The sequence below is a fragment of the Benincasa hispida genome, chromosome 3 (assembly GCF_009727055.1).
Source record: "Benincasa hispida cultivar B227 chromosome 3, ASM972705v1, whole genome shotgun sequence".
NCBI classification, from domain to species: Eukaryota; Viridiplantae; Streptophyta; class Magnoliopsida; order Cucurbitales; family Cucurbitaceae; genus Benincasa; species Benincasa hispida.
The window spans coordinates 21,776,163-21,793,974 of record NC_052351.1 but is presented as its reverse complement, the minus strand read 5'-3'; the positions used below and the strand labels follow the sequence as shown (position 1 = coordinate 21,793,974).

Sequence of the window (17,812 nt, the reverse complement as noted above, 5' to 3'; positions counted from 1 at the left end):
CAGGGATTTTATGTTTATTGGTTTGTGGTAAAGAAAATAAAACAAGTAACTGAGCAAAAAAACAAGATGTGAAGTAAATATCATATATTAACAACACAAGCGTTCGTAAAAACTATTTACAAACTACAGGACACAAGACTTTAGGGAATCAACCTCAACATCTTCATCACAAACGCTCGATCACAGAAACACCGTAACCCACGAACGCTCGTCTAACACGACCGCTACACTGTACGAATGCGCACTAGAACTCAGTAATCGCCAGGGTCTTGAATACCACGAACAGCCTCCACAAAACCTCGACAATGTCGAGTTGAGAATGACACCACCAAGAGGGCTACCTTGGTATTCTCGGTATGAGAATCTAAAGGGTGGGCTCTGTGTGGACTTGGTTTGAGGTAGAAAAAAAAAACCACAATCGTGTAAACGATTGAGCAAGTGGGAGATGGAATAACTGATAACTTGTAGAAATACAAGTTATTTTTGCTCTTAAGTTGGAACAACTAAGGTTTTTAATGATAAATTCTCCTCGTGTTTAGAAGAAACGTATGGATTTATTCAAACATTAGCAAACTTATGCAAAAGAAGTTTTATTACTAAATATTGCAGTACTAACGCATTGTATATCAGGATTTCAATGCGAGGATAAACGCTAACGCATTAGACAAGTGCCGCAGGAAAAGTTGTAACGCATGAGCCATGCGTCGGAGGGAGTTCAACGCAGAGAAGATTCATTAATTCAGGCTAATTGTGTCACATCACAACTTGCAAGTATGGGCACTTGCAGCAGGCGGCGCCTGAAAAGCTTCCGAGAGTCAGACGGCTAACCAGGGCATGGAGTTTAATGCTAACCAGGGCATGGAGTTTAATGCTACCCATTCACCAAGTGGACATGACCAACACTTATAAATAGATGAAGTCCCTCTAGAATCAAAAGTTCGAAAATTATCAAGATCCTTACTCTCTATATAGTGTAGTCTTAGTCTTAGTCTTTTAGAAGTTGTGCTGTGGTGCCAAGGTGATCAAAAGGGTTGAGAACCACTACCACTGCCGGTCAGGGAGCGGAGGAAGCCAATCATGAGAAAGACACTTCGTCCAATTCCTATACAAGTGATTGTACACAACGAGATTGAGCCAAAGAAATACAAGAGATTGTATTCTTTGGCTTAACTCAGTTTCCTTCATCTCATTTATCACTTTCATTTCATTTGGTTAAATATTGCGTTTGTAAAGACTCTGTTTCTTTATAAAATTCATATATTTGATCCATCACACTTTGCCCCTGTCTGTCTCTTGTTTATGTTGAATGCATTAACACTTTATGCAAACTTCTTTTCAACGCTTAAGCCAACTTGAAAAATTGGTAAAAAGCATCTTTAACTTAGAATGTTCGAAAGAATAACTAAGCTGCATCAAATAGGACGCCTAGTACAGCTAGAGATAAACTTACTGGTGTTTGTTGCATTCTGTGTTAGACGCATGCATCCTAGAGATAGGTTTTGTATGTTATTCGCATTGAGAAATGTTGAATGAAGTCTAACGCATAAACAAAAGATAAGAAAATTACTTCATCTCATCCACATCACATCCTGGGTTATGTACATTCATCTTAGACCGACGCATCCACTTACATTAAACTCCATTCTCACATGATCCATCACTAACTACTCGACTCTTTTGCATCTCTTGCACAAGCACAACAATTTAGTGTAAATAAACCATTTCTCACATTTCTTTAGGAAAACCCCTACAGAGATACAACGCAAGGTCTGCGTTTGATTAACTGAATCCCTAAGTTCGACCCTGGATTTACCAGGAACCTAATTAGATTTATACTTGGGTCTGGTTAGGAAAACTTGAACGTCATTAGAAGAAGTTGTATATGTTCTACTGCATATATCTAATGCCCCAACGCGTTACAATTACTTAAACGCATCAAAGCATAAACGCATCACTTATACTTAGAACTTATTCTTCCAATTTATTTTATACAAAACACTCCTAGAGCGAATCAATAACCTATCATATAGGTCGATGACCAATCGTTTAGGAAAAATTAAGGGATCGTCTAGCAAAAGCTATGTGATCGTTTAGCTCATTGCTTAGCTGAGTGTTTATCGCCTAAGAACACTCCATGATCGTCTAGCTAACTCCAAGTTATTGCTTAGTATATCTAATTTACTTGACAACTCTCCATGAGTAATTTCCGAGATTAGAAATCTCAAATTCACTTCTTTTGCAAAAATTCCTAAAATTAGAAAAATATTTTTCCTTTTATTTCACGGTTACCATGAAACTACCAATAACCTCCCAATCAATTGGTTATTAGAGAAAAATAGATAATTATCCAATAATTAATATTATTATAAATATAAATGATAACCAACTTATCATACTATATTTATAACTATAATTTCAATATTTCATCTCATGAAACATATAAACCATAGCTCTGTTTCTATTTCATGGCACTTAATGTAAATTTCATTTACATTAATCCTCCACTCAATGTATCTTATACACCATACCGATCATATCATATATAACTGAATTACCTCTTGTCAATTTGAACATTTCAAATCAACACCAAGAACTGATCCTCAACTTGAATCCATTGAACTTCCAAAGGGACCTTATGGACCTGTAGCTTGAAGCTCCAACGGTACGTGAATAACTGACTAAACTCTTTAGTCACGGGATCCACCATCCGTTAACTGCCAGACACTCCACTAAAGACCGATAGTTGAACTCTCCTTACCACGGATATATTATGTGTCCATCTTAACCAATCAACAGTACAACAACCCTTCACAGATCGCTCGTGAGTATAGCTCGGCCAATAACCGTTATGCCTCTGTAGTTATAACTTCTTAAGTACCACTGAATCCTCTAATGAACATAAGTCATAGTCCTACTATGACTGAGTCCTCTCTTCCAAAGAGAAGTTGTGGCCACCATGTTTCCAAGTTGTCGCTTAGTAAATCTAATTTACTTGACAACTCTTCGTGAGTAATTTCCGAGATTGGAAATCTCAAATTCACTTCTTTTGCAAAAATTCCTAAAATTAGAAAAATATTTTTCCTTTTATCTCACGGTTACCATAAAACCACCAATAACCTCCTACTCAATTGGTTATTAGAGAAAAAGAGATAATTATCCAATAATTAATATTATTATAAATATAAATGATAACCAACTTATCATACTATATTTATAACCTATAGTTTCAATATTTCATCTCATGAAACATATAAATCATAGCTCTTTTTCTATTTCATGGCATTTAATGTAAATCTCATTTACATTAATCTTCCACTCGATGTATCTCATTCACCATACTAATCATATCATAATGATGAATTACCTCTTGTCAATTTGAGCATTTCGAATCAACACCAAGAACTGATCTTCAACTTGAATCCATTGAGCTACGACTTAATGGACCTGTAGCTCGAAACTCAAACGGTACATGAATAACTAACTAAACTCTTTAGTCACAGGATCCACCATCCTTTAACTGCCAGATACTCCACTAAAGACCGACAGCTGAACTCTCTTTACCACAAATATATTATGTGTCCATCTTAACCAATCAACAGTGTGACAACCCTTCACAGATCGCTTATAAGTACAACTTGGTCAATAACTGTTATGCCCCTGTAGTTAAATCTAACTTCTTAAATACCACTGAATTCTCTAAGCCATAGTCCTACTATGATTGAGTTCTCTCTTCCAAAGAAAAGTTGTGACCACTATGTTCAAGCCCTGAAATCAGCCCTTAAGGGAGCAATCTATCTACTTACCCCTGCTTCAGGGAATGAGTGAATTCCTTCTTGTGTATTGAGTTCCCAACTCCCAGATCAGACAAGTCCCAAAAAAGATAGGCATGTTGAGTTGGCAATATGGTCACTCTTACCCATACTAATCAAAGGACTGCGCTCAAAGGCAGGAGTTCCCAAAACACTCGGGATTGAAGTCGTGACACCTATGGTCGTTTAAGTGAGATGTAAGTCTCCAGCATCAACGGCGTTATATACAGAGATGAATCATCTTGTGATCCGGTCTTATACAAACTCTTTGTATAGGACACCCCCGCTCGCATGTCTCTACATGAATGGTCAGGATCTACTATCTGTAGTAGTTTACAACACTTGCAAACTTCTACAAAGCGGGCCGTATCCGTAATGTCACCAGGATCAGGTATCCCACCTTAATCCTTATACTACAGACCTATTTAGGTTATCACTTAAGGCATGATCCACTTGTATATCGCATATACATGCTTAAGTTTATATAAGATAACCATGGAGCTTTGTTTATTGGATATGAGTAAATGACGGAATGAAATAATAGTTATTTTATTCATAAAACAATGTGTATCATTACAAACAATGAGACTCCGGGAGAATTAGGACACCAATCCCAACACAGCTATTGGTCTTCAGTAGAGTACCTGGCAATTAATGGATGGTAGATCCCGTGACTAAGGAGTTTGGTCAGTTATTCACGTACCGTTGGAGTTTCGAGCTATAGGTCAATAAGGTCCCATTGGTAGCTTAATGGATTCAAGTTGATGATCAGTTCTTGGTGTTGATTTGAAATGTTCAAATTGACAAGAGGTAATTCGATTATATATGATATGATCAGTGTGGTGTATGAGATATATCGAGTGGAGGATTAATGTAAATGAGATTTACATCAAGTACTTGTTTCATGAGATGAAATATTAAAACTATAGGTTATAAATATAATATAGTAAGTTGGTTATCATATATATATTTATAATAATATTAATTATTGGATAATTATCTCTTTTTCTCTAATAACCAATTGAGTAGGAGGTTATTGGTGATTTCATGGTAACCGTCAAAAAAGGAAAAATATTTTCCTAAATTTAGTAGTTGTTAAATTGAGATTTCTATTCTAAAAAAGTTCTCACTGGTGGCTGTCAAGTAAATTAGATTTGCTAAACGATAGCTTGGAGAGACTAGATGATCGTGGAGTGTTTCTATACGATAGACACTCAGCTAGCCGATGAGCTAAACGATCATGCAACTTTTGCTAAACGATCGCATAGTTTTTGTTAAACGATTGGGCATGTTACCGAGACCGTTTGTGTTGTTCATGTGGAGTCTGCTATGTTCATGATCTTGGAGATCGCAATGTTCGAGTTTTTTTTTTTTTTTTTTTTTTTTGAAATAAATAGCAAATTTTAAGACATTTTTTATAATTCAGCCTTAATGTTATTTATAATTTTTTAAAAATTCAAAACAGGTCAAATTACAAGTTTCATGCACCAACTTTTCCAAACTTAGGTAACCATATGTGCCACAAGTGCCAGTTAGTGAACTGAAGCGAACAGGCGAAATAAAACAGCAAGGATACAAATTGAAAACCGAACTAAAGTTCTTTTATGAAGTTATGATGATCATTTATTTTACTTCTTTTTCCACTCTAAATAACATTGATAATGGTCAACGTCATGTTCTGGATTTCTTTTCTTTTTTCTTTTTTCTTTTTTTTAAGAATTGAGATTGGCTCAACAATCATTCAATGTATCAGATGTAATTGAAAATTCCGATTAACGTCGCCGAAGCAGTAGGAGAAAAACCTATTTTAAATCAAAATCTGCTCATCCCAAATCCCAATCATACAGGCCTCTATCTAAAGATCGTTTTTAATCTCCATTCATGTTTGATTTCTGACGGTGAAGCAACAATTACAAGGCTCTTAAACGTTAATTTCATTTTGAAAAAATCGCCACTATTACATTGAAACACGCTTGTTAAACTATAATTTATCACCTGTTTTCAATACAAAATTGTGTGATCCACTGGCTATCAACCCATTCAGGATCGACAAGCCAAAAAACATCAAAATCAGACAGAATTCTTCTTGCGTCTGTTGTTTTGATCATCATTTTTGCCTGCTCTTTTCCCCACCACCACGACGTGATCTCTTTGGAGCCTATTTTTAAACAAGTCAAAAATGCAATTAACAACGAGTAGGTTAGTGAAGGATCAAATTGTTTAAACAAGGCAAGAATGCCATTAGCAATCACTATTCTGAGATTACCATTAGATTGAAACAAGCAAAGACGTACCTCAGCTGAAAATGTTTTAAGAGGATCTTTATCGTTTCTAGATTTTCTTTTGAACCCACGCCGACGGCCAGACTGCACATTTCCCATTGCTGCTCTAGCAAGTTTGATAATTTTGCTGGCTTCTTGAGTTACTGGATCAACAAGATAGTCGGGCACGTCCCGCAGGTGAGGAGCAGGGGGATTCTTGCTTAGAATCTTGTCATGTTTCAACAAATCTGTACGAGAAAGTCCAATCAACTTATGCAGCATAGATGGGTAAATGTTGGTAGAAACAATTAAAAATTCAGCAAAAGATGTTACCTAAGTCCCTCGGATTAGATTCAAAGTGAGCTTTCAATCTAGACAGGAAGCAGAACGAGAATATGTTATAAATTCATCAAATGGATGTAATAACACTCCTACATTACAAGTTAAATTGGATTATGCGCACGATAAGAGAGACAAGGACATGCTGGTTAAATGAGTATGATTACAACTTGAGTGGCACGGCAGCTGGAAAATAATTGTTTTTCGAACATAAAGCAAAGAGAATAGCACTATTTTTCATAAATTTGGAGAAGTAGGGGAAACAGCTCACTTTTCAGAGTTAAGAATCTCATTCCTCAAATCCAGAGCTCGGGATTCTCTAATAGCAAGTTTTGTCACGCTCTTAGAAACATCCTGCAAAAGCACGCAGATTACATCAACAATGAAAGTTTAAAATCTAAATGGCCAACCTTGAGAAATATGCTATATGTATCACACAAACCTCAGCTCTATAACGTAAAGACTCTACTGCATTTTTAGTAAGTAATGGAAAAGGAACAATAATGTCTGTATCCCCATCAGCTCTCAGAAGAGATTGTATTTCTCCAAAAATATCCATCTCATCTGGAGAAACCTATCACGACAGAGAGGAAGACAGAAAAACAGAGAGTATTAATGAGATATCAACACCAACATTCGTTGCAGTTATATTTACCAAGCACACATGCTTCCTGTTACAAGGAGACAACATAAGATACTATCTAATCAAATACACAAGCTCACTAGCTGTGTAAAAGGATGTAGAAGCACTGGAGGAGATCAACATAGAGGGCAGTTATAATTAACAAAGTAAAATATTAAATAGGTCAACAGAACAAGAGATATAAGAAAACATCAAACCCCTAAAAGAAAATGTCAAGTAAATAATCACTACAATGACATGAAGTACAAACAGTATCTTAAAATACCAACCAATGAGATAGATGCACCAGTATTATAAGCTCTTCCAGTACGTCCAATACGGTGTATGTACCCTGCTACACTTGGAGGCAACTCAAAATTTATAACCTGAACATATGGCAGTTAAGGTGCTGTTAAAAGCTTGCGTGAAAAAAAGAATATCAGTTATCAGACAATAAGTAAATTATGTAGCATGATCATTGATAATTCACATAATACAAGGTAATATATACATGGGTAGTAGTAATTAAAATTACTTATACGATGAATGACAAACACATTAAGAGACCTAAAAGCAATAAATTAATGGAAAAAATCATGACCTCTCTTTTCCCACCATGGAACAAAAGATGAACAGAAAAACAAGGGATTCGGTTCATAAAAAATCTACCACGTACAAAATACCAAGTAACTAAAGAATAATTGACATATTTTAATCAAAACATATTATTTAATACTTTTCAACTGTCAGAAGAAACAAGGGAGAGAGATTGATTTTCATACTGTGTAAACATTTTTGAAGTCAATTCCTCGTACTACTCCAAATTCAGAATCTATCTTTTGCTTGTCACGTTTTCTGGGCTTTCTCTTATCAACATTACTGTCCTCGTTTGTGTCTTTTTCTTTTGTTTGACTGTCATCGGTTGCAATTAGGTAGTCAAACAGCCCAGCATTAAACTCCTGTCGAGCCAAAGAAATGGCAACGAAACATATATACTAGGTAAATAACACACCAAAATTGCTTAGCATTAAACCACCTCATGTAATCTGTACCAACACTAAGCTTTTATAAATAGGCATACCTCGAGAATATGGAGGCGAGAATTTTGCGGCAACTCAGCATTTAGAACAGCAGATTTAATTCCAAACTGCATGAGGTAAGGAGCAAATCAGCTAATAATAAATTTTCGGGTAGGTCACCTAGGATGGGTGGTAAGGGGAGCATCTCAGGTTATCATGGACATGAAGTAGAAATATAAAGAAGTTAAATAAAAATACTCTATCCCCAAAGAAGCTGCTGAAAAAGAAAACAATAGTATACAAGAATGATCCAAAATCATCTGCACTAGATGATAACTTTGTACATGATATACGTAAAAGAAAGGAATGTACAAATAAAATAAAGATGAAAATATGTTTGTTAAGAATAATATTTCAGGAATACTGAACAGAAGAAAAAAGTGAACCAGAGTCATTTACCTTCTCCAGAAACAATTTCAACCTGAAGCCCATGTCTATGGTATTTGTGAATATGAGAATTTTTTTCTGAACCAAGTCCAACTTTAAGAGTGAAAGAATATGAAGTAACTTGTCTCGAGCATCGCATGAGATCTTGTAACAATAAAAGGAGACACAAACATCAATACTTTTCAAATATAAGTTTATAGAGGAGGTAAAGAAAAAAATTATATATGAATAATAAACACAAAAGAATGTTTAGCACTTGGTCAAAGTCCAGGAAATGAAATTATTAAAATGAGAACAAAGAATAATAAACTCACACACAAATTTTCAAGAAAAAGTTAAATAAGTAAACTCGTAGTAAACTCATAAACACTAAGTTCTGAAAATTGTTAAAAGGAATAGCCTTGATTTTTCTAAAAACTGATTATTACAAACTTCCAGGAGTACCAATCTAAATGATTTTGTATTTAGAGGATACCAATGTAGATATGTTCACATAAAGGGCAAGAGTGAATACTATATTTTTCAATGACGAGCACAGAAGAACCTACCCAAAATTGTTGAACATTTTTTGGAATTAGATCATCTTTGACGTCTCCCACTTCAGGCAAAGTCAAAATGAAGGGATTATGCAAGATCAACTTCTTCAATTTTTCAACATCCGCACTGTCAGATATTCAAAGACCAAAATGAAATATCCCCATTAATTGATCAAACGATGCATAAAATTCCATAAACTAATGAGATAAAATTCAACCAAGCTAATTTTAGATAGCTAAAAGCTAAGAAAATGAAGAGTGGATACATGTCGTCCTCTATAGATAACAATAACATATGCAAAAATAATAAATAAATGGACAAACTGCCACCAAGTTAAAACATAGTCGAGCAACATAAAGCCTCCAAGAACATATCACTCCGCAGGCACTGAAAAATACAACTTGTGAAGGCAGCGTAGATAACAACCTTGATGTAGCAGACATAAGAAGGCATTGACAGGAACGTGGGACATGTGCTGCAAAAGCTTTTATATCATCTTCATAGCCATATGACAATAGTAAATCAGCCTGAAAACAAATATGAAGCGATTTATCTACCAACACTTAGTCCTATAAGAATTTTTTTAATCAGTGTGATATTAAGAAACTCAGGATTCTATATTTTTAAAATCCTAGAATCAGAGTTTTTCAAACATGTGGAACAGAAACATGTGGAAGGGTGTAAAACAAAGCACTCTTTTAAGCTTTTTACTCTGTCCTATTTAGTTTCCAATTGAAAATGTCATTTGTTATCACCAATAACAATCACAGTTTTTCAAACATGTAGAACAGAAACATGTGGAAGGGTGTAAAACAAAGCACTCTTTTAAGCTCTTTACTCTGTCCTATTCAGTTTCTAATTGAAAATGTCATTTGTAATCACCACAAAATAAAACACACACACACACACACACAAAAGGAGACAAACTAAAGAAAGGGCCTCCAATCAAGTAAAACGAGATCCAATAGTTGATTATTAAAAAATAAAAAATAAATAAATAGAGTGTTTCTGATAAGAAGAAATAAAATATATCACTCCTTGGAATAAACTACACCAAGTATCAGTCCATATTTTTCCTCTCTCAATGATTCTAAAATCAAATTACTAACATAAAACAACATGTAGCATTCCTAGGGAAAAAATCCAGAAGAAAATGCCCTGATGAACTTTTATTACCACTTAAAATAGATGTTTTTCATTTAGCTCAGCCACTATTATTCAATCTAAGAAACACGAGCACTTGAGCCGTGCATTCTTTGCAAAACAGACTCAGAGAAACATGCACTCTGCTGAGTAAAATAATAATAATAATAATAATAAACATGCTCAGTTTATGGGCTGAACTGATGCTTTCCCAAATTTTCTTCATGTTCTATCACTTGGTTGCTTATAGGCACGATGTGTTCAGTGTTTGGTGTATATGGTTGGAAAAGAACAAAGAATTTTTGGGAGGTCGGAGTCCAATTCAACTGGTTTATGGGATCTCATTTGCCTCCCGTCTTCGTCATGGTGTTCTCGCACAAAATTGTTTTGACAATACGATTTATTGCATATTTTTGTCAATTGAGAGGCCTTTTCATAACCCTCAGACTTTGGTTGTAATACCCCATTCTCTTTCTTTTGTATATGCCTCTATCAGTATATTATCACTTCCTTCCCCAATCTCCCACCCAACACCCCTCCCCTTCCCCCCCCGCCTGGCAGTGCTAAGGAGATTTTAAAGTTGAACCATGAACATCCACATCTACCACCACCCATTGAAAAAATGAGAAGTAAGAATGCTGATCAAATAAGTACCATAATATTACCTCATCCAGAACAAGAATTTCAAGTGACTCATTAATGGAGCTTGGTTGGAGAACACCGGCAGACAAGCACTTGGGAATGCAAGCAGGTGTAGCAACAATGATATCAGCTGGTCCTGCCAATGCTGTTCGCTGCAATAGACATTTATCAAATAGATTCAATATCCAGTACAACAGCCTGAGTCACCTTGCTATTTGCTACATCTAATTGTTTATTTCAGAATCTATTCCTTCCAATATACTTGTGTAAACAAAAATGAACCTGAACCAACCAAATCAGAATGTGACATGCTGCTTGTCAATTGGGCAACTTTCACTTGAACTCGACAGGTTTCAATAAGAGATGAAATTTCCTTATAAACCTGTATGCATAAAGCACATAAGCAATTCATTGACTGATCAATTAAAGATATTAAACTAGAAATATAACTACAACCTCCCTCAAATCCTTCCCAGATGCATTTGCAGAAAAGCAATACCTGCTGACTTAGCTCCCTGGTCGGAACCAGAACAACTGCACTTGGACCTGACTTCTTCTTCGTACTAGAACCAGTAAACAACTTCTGAAGCAATGGAAGGAGGTATGCGAAAGTCTTCCCAGAACCAGTCTTCGCCCGAGCCACCACATCCTTACCTTCCTGAGACAAATAGAAGGTCAAAAAATACTTCCTCAAATCGAGCGAAAAGTAAAATATATATATATAAATCAAAACTTGGAAATTTTCTTTTCCAAGCATGAAAACAGTAACTAAAATGCAACAAAGCAGCATCAAGCTCGTTGCATCAAGAATTGAACAGTCCCTCCCTCAAATCAGAGAGCGCAGTTCTTGGGGTGAATGAAACAAATACCAGAGGCGTCACTGATGATTAATTGCGTACCAAAATTAACGGAATTGCGACGTGTTGTACGGGTGTTGGCTTTTGAATTTCCTTCTTGATTAACGCGCGAACTAGACGAGGGTCCAATCCAAGTTCTTCGAAACTCAGGTCATCTTCTTCGCCTTCCTTTTCCTCCTCGTGTTCAACTACTTTAGAAAGCTTCTCCATGCTTCAAGTAGAATCAGTACCAATCAACCGAAAATAGAAGCCGAAAGAATGAAAACCCAGGGGTTTCGTAGGGTTTTGGGTGGGAGAGAATCGGAGATTGTGAGGAGCCGAATTTGGGCTTGGGTCGGGTCAAAAACCCATTTGAAGACGAGTGGCCCAAAATGATTGAGCCCGGGCCCATTTTTAATCATGGAAGAAGCCGCTCGGCTCGCGATCGTGGCGCGGCTATGAATACCGGAGTCGTTTTGTTTGGAGAGAAGAGGAGGACGTTATTCATTTTCTTCATAAATAATCAGAAAATAATTAGAAATAATAGTCCAATAGATTTGAATGACGCCTCCCCACCCATCATAATTTCCGTCGATAATGTCATAATTAATATATTTAAATATTTAAAATATAGATTCATAGATGCTCCACACCTACTTTAGGGCCTTAGGCCATTGAATGCTAAAATACATCCCTCGTGAATTTTATCCATCCAATGAACTCTTCAACTGAAAAATAAAATAATATGAATTTTAATTTATTCTATTTCTTATTTTCAACCCATTAACAACCGAACAACGAAGGAATATATTGCAAAACGTTGAGATATACTTAGATTGCCTTTTAATAATTACAATCGTATCATTGAACTTTTGTTGAACACGACAACACCCTTTAGCATAAATGCAAAGCATTTATTAGGCACAATAATTATAACTAATTTCCCAAAGTTTTTACGAATAAAGAAAAGAAAGATGTAAACAAATTGGGAGGAAGAAAGCCCAAAAGAGACAATTGCCCCACAATGGATGGCCCAGGCCCAAAGAAAAATCCCAAAGAATGGGTGGCAAATGGGGCCCAACTCATGATGAAATGCATGCCATTCTCGGAAGAGCCATTAATTTCGGGGAATGAAAGCATGTTTGACTTTGACCCATCGTCCTCTTTCTCACACTCATTTCATCTCCTTCCCCTTTACTTTCGGTGCGAGCCTGAGGTCTAAACTCGAAGAAGATTTCTCTAATACGGATACTACTCCCATTAATTAATAATTATCGGCATAGTATACTTACATATAAACTCAAACGATAGTACACTCATAACTTGTCGGTTTAAACCCTCTTTATTAAATCACTCAACAGATGAGTGCTATTCCTGATCATGACATGCACACAATCCCTGCCCCACCAACAAACCTTTCTTCCAAAAACAAATGTCTATTTTTATAAAGAAAAATTACCCACTTTTAACTTTTACTTCTCCTTTTGATCTTTTTCCAAAATCCTTTTCCCCCACTTTTTCCTTTCTGTAATCTACAGACGCTGTTGCCAACATCATACAAACTTTTCTGCGTATTTGTCTAATTCTTGTTGTTTCCTGTTTGGATTAAGAAGTTGTGAAGAATATTTGCAAATTTGGAATCAGTTTCATTCCATTCCTAAGGAATAAGCATTTTAAAATCTTTTTCCTTCCGATTCTTTTAACTCATTCTCCATTTCCACCGTCAGTAAATTCCAAAGTTGTTACTATTCAACGACCGTTTTGTATCAGATAACTTCAATGAATTGCATTTGAGTTTTGGACTGATCCACAACAGTATTACTGACTCCTCTGAGTTTCAATTTTCATACTCCATCTCTCCAACCAACCAACCCACAAAATCATATTCCATAAATATGCAAAATATAATAATAGTATTCCATCATATTATTTTATGACACTTCAACTAAAAGAAATAAAAGTTTCATCAGTTTTTGTATTTTTTTTTTTTTTTTTCAAATAAAGTTGTCCAACTCGGCAGATGGAGGCGGTAATAATGCTGCCACCTCAACTACAGTTTAGGGTAAAAGGCGTTTGTGCTTCACAAGAAACTAAACTAAACAGTGTTTGATTTGTAAAGGGAAAGGGGGGGAAAATGGGAATTCTCTGACGCAATTGCACAGTAGAGTCTAATAACGGTATGGCTTAAATTCAAGTAAAGCCCAGACATTCAGAAATTTTAGAAAAACAAAGAAAATGATGGATGTGCGAGGAGTGATTGAAGCTACAATAGAACAAAAAAGGGGCAGGTATAAAGAGAACAAATTTGACCAAAATAAATTGGCAAACAGACAAGGGCGGAACATGTAAAGCACATAGGCAATCTGTGTGTATGTTTGGTTGGTTCCAACTCCAAGCCGAGTTTCAAAATGTGAAATCAATAATAATTGCTTCTTGTCCTGTCCTTACACTCACTATACAAATCTTACCATGTAAAGAAGTTTTTTGTGCTTCTGTCTTCGAACAGCTAAAGAAAATGAGGCAACTGTTTGAAGGCAGCACTAAATTTTATATTACAGAGAAAACACAGTATATACCATAAGATGGAAGAAAATGGGAGCGCATCTTGATTTTAACCAATGGGTTTTTTTTTTTTACATTGTTGATTGTTTTGGGAAGAAAATGGCTAAAAAGGTGAGAGGCAAAAAAAAAAAAAAAAAAAAATGAAAAAGAAAAAGGAAAAAAGATCCCTCTCCGATGTTGAATCGAGAGAGCATCTCCCAATTACAAAAGGCAAAAGAAAAGGACTAAACCATAACTGGTTTAGGAAGGGGGAGAAAGAGAGAGGAAAAAAAAGAGGGGAAATGGTATATACCTGAACAGAAATTTTATCAAGAATTACAAACTCGTTAATCTCTGCTTGAAAATGGGTGATTAAGATCAATAATCGGGCATGAGCTGACTAATTTTTCCTTCTTCAACCACCATCTTCCGCTCGGTAATTTTCAGCCATATACAAACGGCGGTGAAGCTGAGTACCAAGCTAACGAGTCCACTCCCTAAACCGATTCCAACAATGGCGATGATGGAGAGGCCCCTGTTCTTCAATGGCGCCAAAGGGTAGCCGTAAAGATCCTTGTTGCCTTCAAAGGAAGAGGCATTAAATTTGGGTAAATTCCCACTTCGATTTCCGAGCGTGGAGGGGATTGGTCCGGAGAGACGATTATTAGAGACATCGAAAGTGGAGAGCCTAACGAGAAGACCCAATCGCTGGGGAATCTGACCGGTAAGCAAATTGTCGTGGAGATCGATAACGTTCAAATAAGCACAAAATGCGAGCTCCTGAGGGATCTGGTCGGTGAGACGATTACCGGAGAGGTTGAGGACAGCGAGATTAACGAGATATTGGAGGTCGGAAGGGATGGGACCAGTGAGGAAATTGGAGGAGAGGTCGAGGGCTTGTAAATTTGTGCAGTTGGCAAGAAAAGGAGAAATAGTACCGCGGAGGGAGAGATTATTGAGGGAAAGTTTGTAAATACGGCCGCCGTTGCAAGTGGCACCATGAATGTAAGAGTTGAAGCCATTGCAAGGGTTAGCAAGGTTGGATTGGGTCCAGTTATGGAGTGAATTAGTTGGGTCTTCTAAAGATTGGCTTAGATTGATGAGACAGGCCTCGTCGTTCGGATCTGAAGAAGACAACGGGAAAGCGGCGAAAGCCAACAAGCCAAAGATCAGCAGGGTGCAATCAACCATACTGATTGCTGAGGCTGAGGAGAGGGAGGAGCCCACAGACTTGTAATCAAATTAGAGCTCTCAGAACTCTAATTTGCCTATGAATATTGGGAGAAAAAGTAATACAGAGAAAGAGAAGGAGGAAGAGATAAAAACCCAGATAAAAAAAATGGCTAGTGTAGGGAGGTGCAGAGGGTAGTGGTTCTGAGTCTGGTTGGGTGTAGAGATGGTAGGTTGAGGTTCGAGCTTATAGGAGGGGATTTATTGTGATGTGAGAAAAGGGTTTTGATGGTGGAGGAAGAAGGAGGAGGTGGTGGCAGTGAGAGCGAGAGAGAAAGGAGGAGGAGGAAGAAGAAGAAGAAGGGAGAAAATGGAAAAACTGGAGCTGGGAATGGTGGGGGTGCGAAAATGAAATTGGGAGAGTATTTTAGACAGGGAAAAGGAGAGGGGTGGGGTCTGCGCCTTGGGGGATTCGGCTACGCTTGTGGGGGCGGCGACTGCGCATGTGAAGCCGAGGATAGCGACCACTCCAAGGGTATTTTCGTCACTTACTCCCCCCACAACACACTCTTAAAGTTTAGAGACTCAGCTCAATTCAACAACCACCCGTTATTTCTAATTAATTGTTTAATATAATAATATTTCTTTATCAGGACAATACAATTTTCAAATTCACACGTTATAAAATAGTATTTATACTATGATGAAATTCATATTCTTTTATAAAATAAATCACATACCTTCAATCATAGTAATTAAATATGAAATACGTTAAAAGTATATCATATCATTGTTAACCTATCTAATGCTTTAATTTGTGTCTGGATAGAGATCTAAACTCTTTAGGAAAAAAACTCTATGTATATTCTTTTCCATTCAGAAGAACAAAATGGAATGTATCGATTTAAATAAAAAAATCTAACCATAGAGAGATTTTTGGATAGTGGGCCACTAACAAAGAGTAGAAAGTAAAATCAAAATTTTCAAATTATTTTAAATATTTAAATAACATATACGTATATAATAAATTAAACAACTTACATCTTTCACCTCAAAAATTATAAAGGAAGACAAAAATGATGGTTTAAATTATACATTATCATATCCGTGTCTTATAAAATCATTATGCTTTATATGGTATCTCAAACGAATTAAAAATTTTAATTTTATGTCTCTTAAATCTTCATTCTTAAAATGCCCAACATTTTAAATCCGTCTAATAACCTTTTGTTTTTTATTTTTATTTTTTAAAATTAAGTATATGTACACTACTTCCATCTTCAAATTTATTCCTTTGTTATCTACTTTTTACTAGTGGTTTAAAAAATCAAGCCAAATTTTGAGAACAAATAAAAGTAACTTTCAAAATGGATTTTTTATTTTTGAAATTTGGCTAAGAATTTAACCATTGTACTCAAGAAAGAAGCAAATTATTTTAAGAAATGTTGATAAAATAAGCTTAATTTTTAAAAATAAAAATAAAAAATCAAATGGTTACCAAATAGTAACTTGACTTTCACTTTTATGTTTTTAGGTCGTTTGATAAAAGTAATCTAATGGGCAAATAACCTATTCAACATAACACCGACTTTTTTTTAATTAAATACAAAATATATTACATTCCATTATATGTAAAAATAAAATTTAAAGAAGCTATTAGATCACATACAGCTGAAAGTCAATATTGTAATTTGCAAATAGATAAATTAGAGACGTGATGTGAAATTGCCAACAAAAGCCCTCAGTATAAATAAATAAATAACAAACCTCCCAAAGAAATATGCAAGAGGGGAAAAAATAATAAAAATAAGTTTGTGAAGATTTGTCTAAATTGACTTTCTAAATTAAATACAACAATAGTGCTTTTAAACACTCAAACAAGTCCCATTTAAACAAACCCAAATGTTAGTTGTTATCATTCTTGTTGGAAATAAAAGTTGTGTTTGTCCATACCATCGGAGTACATAGTTTGATGGCTAAGGGAGATACAAAATAAATAAATAAATAAAGTCTTAAGACCATTTTAGTCCATATTTTAAATATCACAATTTAATTTCTACACCTTTTATAAATCATAAAATAATTTTTTATGACTAGATTGAATTTAATTTTTTATCAAACTCAAGAAAATCGATGATAATGACAAATTGGTGAGAAAAAACTGATTTTTCTTTTAAACTTTTATAGAAAAAACAATTTAGTTCCTTGACTTTTGTTTGTAATGAAAAGCGTGTTCTTTTAAATTTGTAACGCCTCCATGATATTGCTTTGGCAATTGTAAAAAGTGATTATGTGAAAACAAACAACTTATATTGTATGTTAAAACAAATTACTTATTAATCAAATCAGAATCACGCTCAAATATATTATAACCTCTAAAAATTATTAGGTAAAGCTTTTAGATTTTAGCTTTCATTAAAATTTGGTATCTTCTCTTACCAATCTC

General features: G+C 35.4%; 2 protein-coding genes across 2 annotated transcripts; both read right to left on the bottom strand.

Moving 5' to 3' along the window:
- Window positions 1-5,640: 5,640 nt before the first annotated feature.
- LOC120072630 (DEAD-box ATP-dependent RNA helicase 16) lies at window positions 5,641-11,979 on the bottom strand. Its single transcript, XM_039025049.1, has 15 exons — window positions 11,719-11,979; window positions 11,319-11,477; window positions 11,112-11,201; window positions 10,843-10,971; window positions 9,461-9,561; window positions 9,046-9,160; window positions 8,510-8,641; window positions 8,113-8,178; window positions 7,814-7,990; window positions 7,322-7,417; window positions 6,852-6,983; window positions 6,681-6,763; window positions 6,404-6,441; window positions 6,104-6,318; window positions 5,641-5,967 (listed from the first exon to the last, which is right to left on the bottom strand). The coding sequence occupies exons 1-15, from the start codon at window positions 11,884-11,886 to the stop codon at window positions 5,917-5,919; spliced, it is 1,752 nt and encodes a 583-aa protein (XP_038880977.1). The 5' UTR covers window positions 11,887-11,979; the 3' UTR covers window positions 5,641-5,916.
- Window positions 11,980-14,235: 2,256 nt separating this feature from the next.
- Window positions 14,236-15,791, bottom strand: LOC120072877 (receptor-like protein 44). The gene has a single exon (XM_039025401.1). It carries the CDS (start codon window positions 15,385-15,387, stop codon window positions 14,575-14,577), a length of 813 nt encoding a protein of 270 aa, XP_038881329.1. The 5' UTR covers window positions 15,388-15,791; the 3' UTR covers window positions 14,236-14,574.
- Between the last annotated feature and the right edge of the window lie 2,021 nt (window positions 15,792-17,812).